Source organism: Taudactylus pleione, unplaced genomic scaffold, assembly GCF_031769625.1.
Source record: "Taudactylus pleione unplaced genomic scaffold, aTauple2 ptg000010l, whole genome shotgun sequence".
NCBI classification, from domain to species: domain Eukaryota; kingdom Metazoa; phylum Chordata; class Amphibia; order Anura; family Myobatrachidae; genus Taudactylus; species Taudactylus pleione.
Window position 1 is genome coordinate 8,560,364 of NW_028284413.1, and position 17,038 is coordinate 8,577,401.

General features: G+C 43.6%; 1 protein-coding gene across 2 annotated transcripts in view; it reads right to left on the bottom strand.

Moving 5' to 3' along the window:
* Positions 1 to 1,368: 1,368 nt before the first annotated feature.
* CHRND (cholinergic receptor nicotinic delta subunit) overlaps positions 1,369 to 17,038 on the bottom strand; it is a 49,145-nt gene continuing 33,475 nt past the window's right edge. For both annotated transcript variants that reach the window (XM_088467434.1, XM_088467433.1), the window contains 5 exons: positions 16,833 to 16,944; positions 13,175 to 13,289; positions 11,693 to 11,903; positions 11,458 to 11,576; positions 1,369 to 1,791 (listed from right to left, as the gene is read on the bottom strand). In XM_088467434.1, the coding sequence (XP_088323560.1) occupies positions 1,609 to 1,791; positions 11,458 to 11,576; positions 11,693 to 11,903; positions 13,175 to 13,289; positions 16,833 to 16,944 (740 nt within the window). In that variant the 3' untranslated portion in view covers positions 1,369 to 1,608. The remainder of the gene's footprint in view (positions 1,792 to 11,457; positions 11,577 to 11,692; positions 11,904 to 13,174; positions 13,290 to 16,832; positions 16,945 to 17,038) is intronic.

Genomic DNA, 17,038 nt, shown 5'->3' on the forward strand with positions numbered 1-17,038 from the left:
TTATATAGTGCACACATATTCCGCAGCGATTTACAGAATACAAAAACCAAAAGCGGTAATGGAGAATAATCAGCTCTGTACGGTGCTCACTGACAGTAATTTCAAATAAGTTACCAAATTGGGGTAATTGCCTGTAGAATGGATATTAATAGTAGTACCTTAAAAGGTGACAAGTAGTGGGAATGGCTACTACAGTTTCCAGTAGTAAATTAAATTCATGCTCACCTCTTCTTTGCCTCCCTGGCAACATCATTTTCTGATGTCTCCTCTGATCCTAGAAATGTCCTGGTAGCCCACAGATGAGGGAGCTGGTGACCCTAATTGGTTACTATTGGCCAATTAAATCCCTAAGGACATTACACCAATTGATTTAGTAGTGGTGCCATGCAGCACCTTCACCTCTTAAATGTTAGAATCAAATCTAGAAAATGGGGGTAGAGATCAGTTACATTTGTAATTACTGGGAACACTGTGAAAGGCATGACACCACAAACCACCATATGACATTAGACCACCATAACAGGTATTGTAGACTAGAAACAGCAGTGGCCCCAGGATTGAGAAAGATGAGCTGAGAAGGAAGATGTTCCAAAGAAGGATACACTGAGCGACTGATTAGAGAGAGAGGAATAAAATAGAATGAAGTCCGAGAGAAGTCTATATCACATCTCCATGAATGTATTTGTTTTCCCTATAACTTTCCTGCATTTTCTCTACCTCCCTGGTTAATTTTTTAATTGACACAGGAAATAGTGGGAAAATATACCCAATATGTTGTTTGAGCATCTCAATAGTAAAAAAAAAAAGATGCAAAAATTACCACAAAACCAACAACAACCGGACTGGTTACTTCATTGAGTACTGTACCATAGACTAATTTGTACTTTTGTTCGATATCTGTGTTTCTAGAAAGTATAAAAAACTAAAGTCAAGAAATGAATGTGTCCAATGTATTGTGTAACTGTATTTACATGGAAAAGCTTCAGTAATACTTTCCACATCTTTAGGATATTTGATTACTTGGATGTAACCATTTTTCCTTCCAAATTCTTATCAGCTCAATACTGCAAACAACATCACCCATAATAAGCCACTGAGGGAGACATTGAAACTGCAGTCCACAAAAAACTTGTAGCTGAGATGTGTCATATGTAACTAACATTAATAATTCTCATGTGAGTCATATCAAATTTTCAACCTTCTGTTAAGGTTAAAAATACATTTATGTGAAGGAGTTTGTGTCTACTCCTGTTTTTGCTTTGGTTCCTCCAACGGTAGAAAAACATACAAGCAAGTAGATTGTAATACATTATAATAATACAATGTACAGACAGATAATATCATAAATAATTGTTAAATACTAGAAAATACTTTTTACTATTTATTGTTTTTATTCGGGGTAAAACTCCCATTGTTGTAAACTGAGATGTTTCAATAAAGGATTTTTTAGAAATAGAATAGATTCAATAAACACATACTTACATGAGGCCCTACACTCTGACAAACATAATAAAAGCCACAAGAATGTGTCTTCACATTAACCCCTGCTCTAATTCTTAACCTCGGTGGACACTGAGTATATCTTCAACTGGACGGAGTTGGCAGGCTCTATAGTAATCTTTTGTGTCCTTCCTTGTAGTCATAGGGGTCACCAGCAAATGGATAGAGTGGAGGTACATTATAAGCACCTCCTAGGAATATCCACAGGGTTCCGATGAGCATAACGGGTGTCACGATGAAGAGGCACAATCGGTCAACCGTCCGAGCAACGCGGTACCAGTTATCTTTCTCCTACAGAGACAGGGGTCCAGACAAATTAGTAACGGAGAGAGTAGAATGTTCAAATATCATGTATTCTAGAAACATTATTAGTACTGTCTTAGCAAACAAATGCTTGGTTCCAAAGTCAATTAGAAATTAAGTTTTAAATATTTTTATTGGGATTATATATTAAGGTTTAAAAAGTTTTGAAGAAGAAAATAGTGTATCTGTAATAGGTAATGTTCTTGTATAATAAATCATTGCAAGCTTTCAAGGAGTTGAATCCACCTCTTAAAATAACCCAGGAGAGGTAGTCTTAGTACTTTGATAGCTAGCAATTATTATTTATACACTTACATACAGTCAGGTGCATAAATATTGGTACATTGACAGAATTTTCATATTTTGGCCTCTGTTCACCACCACAATGGCTTTGAAATGAAACAAACAAGATGTGCTTTAACTGCAGACTTTCAGATTTAATTTGAGGGTAATTACATCCAAATCAGGTGAACGGTGTAGGAATTACAACGGTTTCTATATGTGCCTCCCACTTTTAAGGGGCCAAAAGTAATGGGACAAACTAAACAATCCTAAATCTAACTTTCACTTTTTAATACTTTGTTGCAAATCCTTTGCAGGCAATTACAGCCTGAAGTCTGGAACGCATAGACATCACCAGACGCTGGGTTTCATCCCTGCTGATGCTCTGCCAGGCCTCTGCAAATGTCTTCAGTTCCTGCTTGTTCTTGGGGCATTTTCCCTTCAGTTTTGTCTTCATCAAGTGAAATGCATGCTCAATCGGATTCAGGTCAGGGGATTGACTTGGCCATTGCATAACATTCCACTTTTTAGCCATAAAAAACTCTTTGGTTGCTTTTGCAGTATGCTTCGGGTCATGTCCATCTACACTGTGAAGCGCCGTCCAATGAGTTCTGAAGCATTTGACTGAATATGAGTATATAAAATTGCCCGAAACACTTCAGAATTCATTCTGCTGCTTTTGTCAGCAGTCACATCATCAATAAATACAAGGGAACCAGTTCCATTGGCAGCCATACATGCCCACGCTGTCATGGCCAGGGTATTTCAGCATGGCGCTAGGCGAGTGTTACCTGTGAGGTCATTGTGGCGCGGGCTGTCTGGTGGCGGAGCTGGTGTCTGGCAGGGGGCTTTGGCTGCACGCGTTGTTGTGCGGGCCTGTTGTCACTCTGCGCTGGTAAGGCCTGGCGGCGTCTCCATTCCGTTTGGCATGGGCGCTGCCATCTTGCCTTCTGGCCATGTGATGCGGCTGGCCAATCCTGGTGAGTCACATGTTCCCTCCGGCCAGTAACAGCACGGCATGGGGTATTTAGGGAGGGTCAGTGCCTTCCTTCTTTGCCAGTGCAACGTGTATCTCAGCCTAGCTGAGAGGGAGTTCTCTGTGCTTTCCTGTTCCTGTGAATCCGCTGTCTGCCAGTCTGCCTGTCAGCTCCTAGTTCCCACTGGACTACCCCGCTACCTCCATCACCCTTGCCCATACCTGAGTGCCTGAGCCTGCTGACATCCTGCGCTTCAGTTCACTACCTGCAAACCTGGCTTGTTTATTTTCAGTTCTCTATCTGCAAACCTGGCTTGTTTATTTTCAGTTTCACTACCTGCACACCTGGACTGCTCTAATTGTTTCTACCTGGACATTAACCCTTTTGCTCCCACCACAGAACTCTTGTGCACATTTATATTTTCCTGGACTTTTATTTACTGCCACATTATATGTCCACTCGAGCACTTATTAAAAATCCTAGTTTTATTTACAAATCTGCTTCTGTGATCGCTCCTGCTACCACCCCGGGTCCACAAATAACCCAGAACGTAACACACGCCATGACACTACCACCACCATGCTTCACTGATGAAGTGGTATGTTTTGGATCATGAGCAGTTCCTTTCCTTCTCCATACTCTTCTCTTCCCATCACTCTGGTACAAGTTGATCTTTGTCTCATCTGTCCATAGGGATGTTGTTCCAGAACTGTAATGGCTTTTTTAGATGTTGTTTGGCAAACTCTAATCTGGTCTTCCTGTTTTTGAGGCTCACCAATGGTTTACATCTTGTGGTGAACCCTCTATATTCACTCTTCTCTTGATTGTTGACTTTGACTCATATACACCTACCTCCTGGAGAGTGTTCTTGATTTGGCCAACTGTTGTGAAGGGGTTTTTCTTCACCAGGGAAATTATTCTTCTGTCATCCACCACAGTTGTTTTCCGTGGTCTTCCGGGTCTTTTGGTGTTGCTGAGCTCTCCGGTGCGTTCTTTCTTTTTAAGAATATTCCAAACAGTTGATTTGGCCACACCTAATGTTGTTGCTATCTCTCTGATGGGTTTGTTTTGATTTTTCAGCCTAATGATGGCTTGCTTCACTGATAGTTGACAGCTCTTTGGATATCATATTGAGAATCGACAGCAACTGATTCCAAATGCAAATGTCACACCTAGAATCAACTCCAGACCTTTTACCTGCTTAATTGATAATGAAATAACGAGGGAGTAGCCCAGACCTGTCCATGAAATAGCTTTTGAGTTGATAGTCCCATTACTTTTGGCCCCTTAAAAAGTGGGAGGCACATATAGAAACCATTGCAATTCCTACACCGTTCACCTGATTTGGATGTAATTACCCTCAAATTAAATCTGAAAGTCTGCAGTTAAAGCACATCTTGTTTGTTTCATTTCAAAGCCATTGTGGTGGTGAATAGAGGCCAAAATATGAAAATTCTGTCAATGTCCCAATATTTATGCACCTGACTATATTAAAGGTAGCACATGCAATCCTCTTTTTTTTCTCATTCCAATGTAATTTACCTTCACTTCTCCTGCGGGATATGGGCTTCCACCCCCCCTGCAGATAACTTTCCTCCTATTACCCCTGCTCCTTCCCTCCCAGCGCTGGCCCTATCCTACAGGTCCCTGCTTCCCCATGTGTGAAAAGGGGAGGGCGGCCATGTCTGTCAGCTTTCCCCCTTTCGGGCGGCCATGTCTGTCAGCTTTCCCCTTTCCGGTGCTGCAGCCACGGAGCTGGCCTCGCGGCGAAGTTACTTATAAGGCTTTGGCGCCATTCACCGACTTTGCTGGCATTTATCTATACTGTACACATAGGCCCTCATTCAGAGCTGTTCGCTATTTGTGGTCGTCCGTTCAAAAACAAGGGGTGGCTATTCAAATGATCCGTTCGCAAATTGCAGTCTGTTCACACCTCTAAGTCTGAACGAGCGAGCAAAACATACACTCGTTTTTTTGTTAAAAACGCCCCCTGGCCGCTCGCACCATACGTCATGTCCGCTATTTATTAGATTAATCGAGTACATCGTACAGCGTATGAACTGCTCGCTATTCTTGTGGTTGGTTTTTTCAACCGCTATTTTGCGAGCAGTTCTGAGTTAAAAAAAACCAAGTGATGTGGTCAATGACGCTGCTGTATTAATTATGCACTCCCTTAAAACGCCCGTTTTGACCTTTAAGCACGCCTGCGTTCGAATTCCACTCCCCCGTTTACAAGCACCTTCCCCTGTTACCACCCACATACGCCTCATTCTGTCACTCAAAATAGCAGGCACTCGCTATATAGCGTACAAACGATTTTCGGCCGCACTGACTGGTTCGCGCATGCGTACTAAAAACCGTACGCATGCGCAGATGTGCGAACATCGCTCGGAACGAGCATACGGCCGCTAGCGAGCGGCTCTGAATGAGGGCCATAGTTAGTAAAGGTAGCACCTTCGATCCTCTTTTTTTCTCATTTCAAACTAATTCATCTTCACCTCACCTAACACAGTAACAACATTTGTTTTTTGTTTTTAACAAAGCGGTTAGTAAGCCCAAGATTTCCTTTCTTAGGGCCGTATTCAATTAGCAGCGAAAAGTGCCGTTTGGAGAAAAGTCTTCCAGTATTTGGAGTTTTCACCTGTTTTCAAGTATCTCCATATTCAATTACAGGAGTTTTCGCCTAAGCGTAAAAAAAAACAGGAGAAAAGTTTTCCCTATGTATAGACAGGCGAATTAGAAGTGCAAACTCACTATTTTGAGATGCAAATGTTGGGATTATGGTCCAGAACCCTTGAACTCCCCCCCCCCCCCCCTCCTATTGACCATTCAGTCCAAAAAAAAACATGTAATTTTTGGGGTGAAAATAAAAAAGTGTTGCTGCAGGTGTATTTTTAAGATTTTTTTAAATCTTCACTTTAGAGATATCAGAATATGCTAATACCCATTCTCATGTACCCCAAATTTGACTTTGGTACTTATTTTTCCCAAAAGAAATTGCTTTCTATCATTTTTCATCACTTATGCATATAACAGCCAATTCTGACACTTTAAGAACACAAAACACTTTCATTAGGGCTATTAGGACACTTCTATATTGATTTCTAATGTTAGTGCAGCTTTTTCTGGGGTACAGACTGATTTTCCCCAAATCTTAGGGACTTTTCGCCAATTTCGCTTTCCGCTTATTTCGCCTGTTTGCCTTTTCGCGTCTTTTGGAATTGAATATGGAGATAAGCGAGAGCGTGCAGGGTAAAAGTTTCACCTCAAAACAGGCGAAGGCGGCGAAAACATTGCGGTTCGGCTATTCACGGCTAATTGAATTCGGCCCTTAGTATGTTATATACTGAATGAAATTTACATTTTGATCTACAACATCTGTAGCCAAATATCAATTACCTAATGTCACACAAGTGATAGCAAAGCCTTATTAGAGCTGTGCTTCTCTGTTGCAATACTCCAAGCATTATTGTATAACAGTGCATTAGTGATTAGGGGGGTATTCATAAAAACCTGGCGAGAGATAAAGTACCAACCAATCTGCTGTTAACTGTCACTATACAAACTAGGGAGGAGATGTATTAACGTGCACGCAGTGGCCGTTATTTGTGTTGACTAGTTTCACCACCGGATCGCGGTGAAGCGCTTCCTCTTAACGGCCGTATGCGTGCAGGTTTTGAAGTGGGAGTGTGCTAAATCACCTCTCTGGTGATGTGCGCCCTTCCGTGTTTGGCTGTCATTTTTGGCAATGGAGATCAGTTGCGGCATGCGCCAGCTTGTTGATCCCCATTTGTGTGCACCATAACTCCCCATAACGCCGGATAATACACCGCCGCCTGTGTTTGAAAAATGATGGGAGCCAATTGGTTGGTACTTTGGGGTCTATTCACTAAGCCCTGGGGAGAGATAAAATGGAGAAAGATAAGTCCAAACCAATCAGCTCCTAAGTATCAGTTTACAGGCTGTGTTTTAAAAATGACAGTTAGGAGCTGATTGGCTGGGACTTATCCTTCTCCATTTTATCTCTCCACAAGGATTTTATCTCTCTCCAAGCTTACATGAATACCCCTCTAAAAGTAATGCACTCTTATGCCTACTCCTATCACACTCACAAGGGATCAATTAGACCAGATATGTTTTTGGGGCGAATAAAACAGGGTAAACACTTGAACTGCCCATCTTATTTACCCCCCAAAATTTCTGTTTTCGGGAGAATACACATAGGATCCGTGATAGTTATCGGGCATTTTCTTTCGTAGCCTGCAGAGCTCCTGAAAAGGAATGCCCGATAAGCAGGGGCACTGAGGGGGGTGGGGTATAGGAGAGGGATGTGGATTACCCGGCCCCGGGCTTGTTGAAGGCCCGGTCCGCTGCAGCCACACCGCCCCTCCCGCACACTGCTGTGTGCTGGGCTGCAGTGGGACCAGGGTGACTGCTCCAGCTGAGCAACAGCAGTCTCCTCTCCCTGTGCTGGGGTGTGGGGGAGCGATCACACTGATTGCGCCCCTCTCCTCAGGCGGCACAGCACTTGTGTTTCTTTTTCCTAAGGGGGCATTGTCACGCCTACCGCAATTAAGCCACAACCCCGATTAGTACGGTCTTCAGGGCTAATTGAATTAGCCAGGGGGTAGGTGGTAGAATTTGATGGCTAATTGAATTCCCCCCTCTTACAGACCGGAAGTCAGCCAATATATGGTATAGCATCAGTCAAAATAAATAGTAGGGGTGAGCGGGTTCGGATTTCTGAAATCCGAACCCCCCCGAGCCCTCCCAATCCGAGGCCGATCCGAGTCAGGCTCGACTTTTCCCGCCTGACTCGGATCTGAAATCGAGGCAAAAAACGTCATCATCCCGCCTTCCGGGTCTCACGGGTTTTGGATTCTATATAAGGTACCCGCATCGGCGCCATTTTCTCACTCGGCTGTGGACAGTGAAGAGGGAGGGTGGGAGTTAGGGCTGGCTGGGCTGTGTAGTGTAGTGTAGTGTAGTGTAGTGTAGTGTAGTGCAGTGTAGTGTTGTGTTGTGCTGTGCTGCTGTTGTCCATAGGGGATGTGTCCACTCCTCCAAAGTCCATAGGGGCTGGCTGTGTTGTGCTATGCTGCTGTTGTCCATAGGGGCCGTGTCCATTCCTCCAAAGTCCATAGGGGCTGGCTGTGTTGTGCTGTGCTGCTGTTGTCCATAGGGGCTGTGCCAACTCCTCCAAAGTCCATAGGGGCTGGCTGGACTGTGTTGTGCAGTCAGTTGTCCATAGTGGCTGTGTCCACTCCAAAGTCCTGTGCAGTGTCCCAGTCCTAAAGGGATGCTGTAGTGTTGTCCAGGGGGTGCTCTGTCCATCAGGGGTGCTCCCCCCAAGTGCAAAAAAAATAAATATTTTTTCTGTGTTTGTGAATTGTGTGCGCAGTAGCCGTACGTGCATCAACAAAGTAGCGCCTGTGTCATAAGTAAAGGGCCGGCTGGCTTGACCGTTAAAGGGTGCTGTAACCCCCAAAGGGCACTCCAAACCAAATAAAAAAATATTTTCTGTTTTTGTGAATTGTGTGCACTGTGGCTGCACGTGCATCAACAAAGGAGCAGCACCCAAGCGTGCGCCTGTGTCCCATAAGTAAAGGGCCGGCTGGCTTGTCCGTTAAAAGGTGCTGTAACCCCCAAAGGGCACTCCAAACAAAATAAAAAAATATTTTCTGTATTTGTGAATTGTGTGCACTGTGGCTGCACGTGCATCAACAAAAGAGCAGTGCCAAGCGTGAGCCTGTGTCCCATAAGTAAAGGGCCAGCTGGCTTGTCCGTTAAAGGGTGCTGTAACCCCCAAAGGGCACTCCAAACAAAATAAAAAAATATTTTCTATGTTTGTGAATTGTGTGCACTGTGGCTGCACATGCATCAACAAAGGAGCAGCGTGAAGCGTGCTCCTGTGTCCCATAAGTAAAGGGCCGGCTGGCTCATTTCTTAAATGGTGGTGTAACCCACAAAGTGCACTAGTCTCCAACAAAAATAAAAAATTATTTTCTGTGTTTGTGTGCGACTTAGCCGCACGTATATATCAATATAACATAAATGGAGGACCAAACTTTCTCCGATAAAAATAAAATAGGGAAAGATCAAGAACCACTTCCTCCTAGTGCTGTTGCTGCTGCTGGGAGTTGTTCATCATCCCAGAGAGGAAGTAGGAACACCACTACTTTTACTAAACAATTGACCCTCCAACAGTCCTTAGCGAGGAGGATGAAGTACGACAGCAGTCATCCCGAAGCAAAACGTATAACACAGGCCTTGCATGCTATGTTGGTATTAGACGTGCGTCCGGTATCCGCCATTAGTGCAGTGGGATTTAGACAATTGATGGAGGTAGTGTGTCCCCGGTTCCAAATCCCGTCTAGATTCCACCTGCATCCTCAAAGCAGCAGCGACTCTGTCTGTTAAAGGGTGGTGTAACCCTCAAAGTGCGCTCCACAAACAATAAAAAAATTCTTCTTTTTTTTTTCTGTCTTTGTGAATTGTGTGGGCTGTAGCCGCACCTGCATCCTCAAAGCAGCAGCGACAAGCGTGCGTCTGTCTGTTAAAGGGTGGTGTAACCCTCAAAGTGCGCTCCACAAAAAATTAAAAATTATTTTTTTTCTGTCTTTGTGAATTGTGTGCACTGTAGCTGCACGTGCATCAACAAAGGAGCAGTGCCAAGCATTCGCCTGTGTCCCATAAGTCTGTTAAAGGGTGGTGTAACCCCCAAAGTGCTCGAAAAAATAAAAAACCATTTTTTTTCTGTGTTTGTGACCTGTGTGCGATGTAGCCGCACGTGCATCAACACAGTAGCAGCGCCAAGCGTGCGCCTGTGTCATAAGTCAAGGGCCGGTTTGGACATCTGGTCCGGACTGAAGGACGTGCCAACAATTTCTGACAAGTCTACTGTCACTGCATATGATACTGTCCTCAAAGCAGCAGCGACAAGCGTGCGTCTGTCTGTTAAAGGGTGGTGTAACCCTCAAAGTGCGCTCCAAAAAAAATAAAAAATTCTTCTTTTTTTTCTGTCTTTGTGAATTGTGTGGGCTGTAGCCGCACCTGCATCCTCAAAGCAGTAGCGACAAGCGTGCGTCTGTCTGTTAAAGGATTACATAGGTGACAGCATCCAAGTAGGCATGTCAGACAGTCCGTACCTGTACTGGCAGGAAAAAGAGGCAATTTGGAGGCCCCTGTACAAACTGGCTCTATTTTACCTGAATTGCCCCCCCTCCAGTGTGTACTCCGAAAGAGTGTTTAGTGCAGCCGGGAACCTTGTCAGCGAAAGGCGTAGGAGGTTGCTTCCATAAAATTTGGAGAAGATGATGTTCATAAAATGAATTATCAACTCTTCCAGGGAGACCAGCCTCCAGAATGTACAGAGGGACCTGTGGTTGTGGATTCCAGCGGGGACGAATTAATACTCTGTGAGGATGAGGATGTACACAACACTGAAGAGGGTGAGGAATTGGTGGATGAGGAGGATGAGGACGACATCTTGCCTCTGTAGAGCCAGTTTGTGCAGGGACAGATTAATTGCCAGCTTGTTTTGTGGGGGCCCAAACGAACCAATCATTTCAGCCACAGTCGTGTGGCAGACCCTGGCGCTGAAATGATTGGTTTGTTAAAGTGTGCATGTCCTATTTATACAACCATAAGGGTGGGTGGAAGGGCCCAAGGACAATTCCATCTTGCACCCCTTTTTTTTTCTTTGCATTATGTACTGTTTGGGGCCTAGTTTTTCAAACTGCCATCCTGTCTGCCACTGCAGTGCCACTCCTAGATGGGCCACGTGTTTGTGCCGCCCACTCGTGTCGCTTAGCATAGTCATCCAGCTACCTCGGTGCAACCTTTTGGACATAAAAACACTATTGTGAGGTGTGAGGTGTTCAGAATAGATTGGAAATTAGTGGAAATTAAGGTTATTGAGGTTAATAATAGCATAGGAGCAGAAAAACCCACAAATTCTGTGATTTTAGCTGTTTATATGCTTTTTTTTAAAAAAATACAGATCCAAAACACAAAACCCAGAACCCAAAACACGGAAGGGTGGTTTTGGCAAAACCAATCCAGATCCAAAACATGAAGAAAGATTCAGATCCAAAACCAAAACACACCCCTAATAAATAGTGTACATCATTTGAACTATATGATTTAGAAAGGTTGCCCCAAATTACCCAAGACACACTCTTCTTGATGTATTGTATCCATACTTTAGTTGTATTAGTTTTATGTTATAAGCTAAAACCATACTGAGTGTAAATACAGAATAATAGGAGCATGTTACAAGAGAAATCTGTAGAAGTGACCAACAGTGACTGACTAAAAAGCTAAAAATAGTTCCACCAAAAAAAGCCCTGTAAATAAAAGTCAAAATATATATAATAATAACACCTACACTTACCTCACTGTAATTGTTCTTTTCTGTCATGTGCTTGACGATAAAGTTAGCCCCATCTATGGCTGGCTTCATTTCACCATATAGCTGGTCCTGTGAATTGCCGGCATTCAGTGGATTAACCCCTACAGGAGAAAATTGAAAAATAATTAGAATGTGCTACCTTTATTTAGGAAAGTCCTCCTGTAACATTCAGCATCCATGTATCCTATGTACAGCAAATGTAAAGTGTGGTCCTTACTTGCAGGCGTAGCTCGGCTAGTCAGACCATGGCGCTCTGATTGCTTCTCAAACATAAGTTCACTTCGGGATTTAACACTGAAATATTCTTCTGCTTTTGCAATGTACCCCACTGAACTGCTGCGACGCTGAAGCACCCCACTCCACGGCTCAGGGTCCGTTTCTACTGGTTGTGACATATGTAATAAACGGGGAAGTTTGTTCAGAAATAGCTGGGAGATAGAAGGAAATAAAGATGGCTTTAAGTCAGGATAATATCACTAGAGTTATAAGATGATAGGTTGCACCTGGGATTTTGAATGCGGGTCCAACCCAAATGCATCCGGCTCAGACCCCTTCCAGACAGGCGGCTTATTCCCATGTCGGCTATGTCACTGCACATGGGTGCATGTGATCATCTCCAAGTGCCGGCTCTTCCTATGCTGTAAATGGGCCCTGGGTCGGATGACCTGGGTTACCTGTTTACAGGGCCAGTCTGGGACTAAAAATAGACCCTGGCATTTAAAGCACACAGGCCCACCTTGCGTCAGCGTCTGGCTCCTGGCATAGGCTCCTCCCTTTACTATTCCTGACTCCTCCCATTTCTTAGTCTATGCTCTTAGGCTGGGTACACACCTAAAGATTTTCTGTCTAACCATCCAACTAGTTGATTGGTTGGAATGAAAATCTGGTAACGTATGGGAGTAAATGATGATCAGCAATTTGCTCCTAAATGCCAGAAAACAGATAAAAATGGTCGTTCAGACAAGTTTGTTAAATGTTTGATCTAAATAATTTGTTCAAACAACAGTTTTTGTCCATTATCTGGCGTTTGGGAGCAAATTGCTGATTGTCATTTGCTTTCATACTTTACCAGATTTTCATTCCAACCAATCAACTAGTTAGATGGTTGGACAGAAAATCTTTAGGTGTGTACCCAGCCTTACAAATTATTATTATTATCATAATTATTAGAACAACATACAAGTATACATCATACTCTGTATTAAAATACAAGCAAATTCTGCAGGGGATTCAAACATGTGCCATAGTCAGACATTTGTTAGTAGTTTGGTTCTGTTAGGTAAAGCTGGCACTTCATTGGTGTAGGTCCCACACAAAGGAAAGGGAAGGCATTTTTTCCCAATTGACCAAGCCATGGCTTAGCAGTTGTACAGGATTAGATAGTGTTTACTGTAGAATTTTTTTAGGGCAGGGGTGCTGAACAAAGAGGAGGATACTTCTGTGCACACCAAAACAAAGCCATAACTACACATTTTGGGGCCCTGTGTACATTATGCCATGCAGTAGTTGTGCCCTTTATACATGCCACACAGTATTGCCCCTTATAACACATTATGCCACACAGTAATGCCCCCTTGGCGGACCGGCCCATCTGGCCATCGGCCCTTCTGGCATTTGTCAGAACTGACATATGGGCAGTCTGGTCCTGCCTATTTACACTGCACCGTGACCTGGTATTAGTCACAATCCTGGTACTTACCTCTTTCAGTCGGTCTGACATGATGTGTGTGCTGGGAGTCCTGAAGTGCATGTTCAGCACAACAACACAGCTCACCACCACTATTGTCACCAGCACCATAATAAACATCAGGTATCTGGGGAACAGAAAGAAAAGGCTCAGATCCATTGTGCCCTAACATTGTAAATCTGATACAAAACTACATTTACTGTATGTGTGTGACTGCTTTGTACATTGTAATGAATGAGCAGAATTAGCATATGCAATTCAATAACTTTATGACATAACCAGTTACATACAGATATCTCCAGATTTAAATATCTATAGCTAATTTTAAAGGATAGAAGACTGAAGACTATAGGAGGGGTATTCAATATGAAACGTTAACTTCACTGTCGAAGTTAACGTTTCATATCGGAGTTTATTTCTGCGTTAAAGTCTGGTGCGCGCTCCCACTTATCCCCGTATTCAATATAAAATGAATGAAAACGGGAAACTCCGAAGTTGGATTTGCGTAAAGTTACGAATTTTTCCTTAAAATAATTGTAAGACCCCCCTAAAGTTGTAAAATAATGGGGGAACACTATGGGTACCCCCGTTTTAGCCTTTCATTCAAAGTCGGGGCTTTAAATAGCCGCAGCAGGTGTTTTTTTCCCGACATTGAAGAAGTGATGCAGAAGAGCACTTAGGTTATTTTTTTCGTTTTTTTAAGTGGTCCCATCAAATTTGGGGTACATGAAAATGGGTACTAGCATATTTTGATGTCCCTAAAGTAAGTTTTAAAAAATTCTGCATTTGTGCACCTGCCGCTATAATTCTATTCTAGAAAACACCTGCCGCATACTTGCTGAATAGCCCTGAACCTATGTCCCTATTTTTTAACAAATTTTTACCATTTTTTTTTTGCACCCCAATTTTTAAATAAATTTTTTGGGGTGTCCCTATTTTTTTAAAAAACTTTTTTTGACACAGTTCTTTTTTAAATGTCATTCTCAGGGGTGCAGGCTATTTTTTTTAAGCCTGCACCCCTAAACCCCAATTCTGCACTTTTTTTCGACACCTATTCAATGGGGAAAAGTTATCACCATTTTTTATCAAAGACATTTCAAAACTGCGATAAGTCTTTGAAATTGAATAGGGTGTAAAAGTAAAACCTGCGATAATGATGTCATAGGTGCGATATTAACGCAAAAACGATGTTATCGCACCCATATTGAATACCCCTGTTATTGTCATACCAGCTAATGCTATTATGACATATATGTGTTTGTAATCAAATGATCGATATCAGTTTCATGGTATTCGTTATTTACTATCATTTATTAATGGCACAAATCTGCCCTAAAGTAGCAACCAATAAGACATTGATTCTCATTGACAAATGGTAGCCATGCATTACAATCTTTATTTTTGTATTTAATTGGTGATCTGTCAATCTCACACACACACACTGTAAACATTATTTTCACAATGCAATTCTATGTTAATAGGTTACACTTAATAGATCATATTTACCCCAACCAAAGATTTTGATTGTACATATCTAAAGACTGTACCAAAGATTTGTGAAAATTGTGTGATGGTAGCACAAAAAAAATCCATTGTTACTGTATTAAGAGAAACAAACAGGTTTCTGCAAATGTCTGATTGAAGCTGATTGCAGGAGCAAATGCCAGCAAAGGTTTATGTGCAATTCAAACCTACAGTATATAATTCTACAATCAATGTGCTATTACAAAATACTAAAAAGGTAGAAAAAGTACCCAGAACATGTACCAAAAAGAGCAATTAAAAGCTAATTAGTGAATTATTCAGTAAAAAACAACATGATTATTGAAGAAAATTAAAAACAAAAGCTGTTTAATTTGGAAAGATTTATCCTCCATTGGCACAGCCTTCCCAGCAGCAATACAGTGTCACACCCAATGTGCGTCAGGGGATGCAGTCTGCATCCTGGCGTGCGGGATGCCGACAGTTTGAATACCGGCGACGAAATCCCGACAGGTCGGGATCCCAGCACCAGTATCCCGGCCGTCGGCATCCCGAAGGTAAATATCGGGGGGGTTAGGGGGAGGTTAGGGTTAGGCAGCGGGGTTAGGGTTAGGCATTAAGGGGAGGGTTGGGGTTAGGCACCGGGGAGGGGGTGTTAGGATTAAGGTGCGGTGAGGGGAAGGTTAGGTTTAGGCACCGGGGATGGGGAGGTTAAGCTTGGGGCACTAGGAGGGCAAGGTTAGGGTTAGGCACCGGGGAGGGAGTGTTAGGGTAGGGGTTAGGAAAATATTTACGTGCGTTTCTATGGGTGTCGGGATTCTGGCTGTCGGGATGCTGCAGTCGGTATTCTGACCAGCGGAATCCCGACAGCCGGGATATCATGCCCAACCCGTGTATCACAAAACATAAATGTGTAACCTATAACAAAAATTTATTTGTTGTCCCCTGAACAGATCAGTACTTATTTAATTATATATTAGCTACTATGTATTAACTATTTAGTGTATATATGGAAACGAATTAATATGAATTCCTAAATTATTGCTGTTATACATTTATAATCATGAATGTGTAAATGTTTCTAATTGGCAATGTCACACATTAGTCTTTGGTTGCACACTATGTTTAAAGCTGGTTTGCTCCATTCTGCACCTAGTGACACAGGGCCTGATTCATTCCGATTGCAATATTGTGTCCGCACGCAGTTCAACTGTGATAGCAAGCTAACCCACTGCGCTAGCAATGCAAACTCAGCACAACATAAGGACGCCCACTTTACCTTACACACATCCGTAATGCTTAGCAGAATAGCGAAACCATCAGTACAATGGAGTACCATCGCAGCCTCACGCACACTTGCACAAGCTCTGACCAAGGCCGGCTCTAGGGGTGTTCGACCAGTGTGGTCGCACAGGGTGCCACCCGTAGAGGGGCGGCACACCTCCCCAGCATCCCGATTTCAGCGGGACAATACTGTCCCGCTGCTCCACCCGCGGGCCGAAGTGGCCCGCCGGTGGTCAAATCGGGAGGTTGGGGACCCCCACGCCACAGCTGTGCGGTGGTACCGGACCCCCGGAGTGTGAATGGAAGCCATGCGCATGCGTGCGGCAACCATTCACTGACGGGAGAGGGCTGGTGCAAGCCCAGCCAGTGACGGAGTGCTGGGCTTTACCCCCAGCCTGTTATTTGGAGGTGTGCCATGCGGGCACGCCTCAAAATAACGTCACACAGGTGGCGTGGCCTATGGTAATTAGGCCACACCCCAAAATTTGGTCTGTTAGGGCGCCTTCTGAAGGGCTGGCACAGGGTGCTCCGAACCCTGGAGCCGGCCCTGGCTCTGACCTTACTCAAGAATTGCTAACAACCACGCACGCTATGAGACCTTACACTGTGTATGAAATCGAAGCAGATAATTTATGCTCGCCCCTGCAACGGCACACCTGCGTTCTGCCGACCACCCCCAGTCACCACCCACAAACGGCACTTCCTGTCAATCTTGGGGACTATGATCGCAGCGGCTACGCAGACCCATCGCAGCAGCCGGTTCGTGCACATGCACTGTGATACGTGTGCAGTATGCAACAATCACCCAATTGCGTGCGTATTAGCAACTGCGTTCCTTGCTGAATCAGGCCCACAGAGAACTGTACTACTACTAAGTACTATGAACCACATGAGAAAGACTTACTTGCTGATGAGTGGGATTGCCAAGGAGGTCTCTGGCAGGCGTTGTGAGATCAGAAGCAAGAAGACAGACTGAGCCAGCAGGACTGAAATGGCCAGGGTCATCTTCTCCCCACCTGCCGAAAATATGATGTTATCCACAGGCTACTCTAATGCTGATTTGAAAATAAAATGCAACTTAAATCAACTAGCAAGAAAGAGAATGATTTA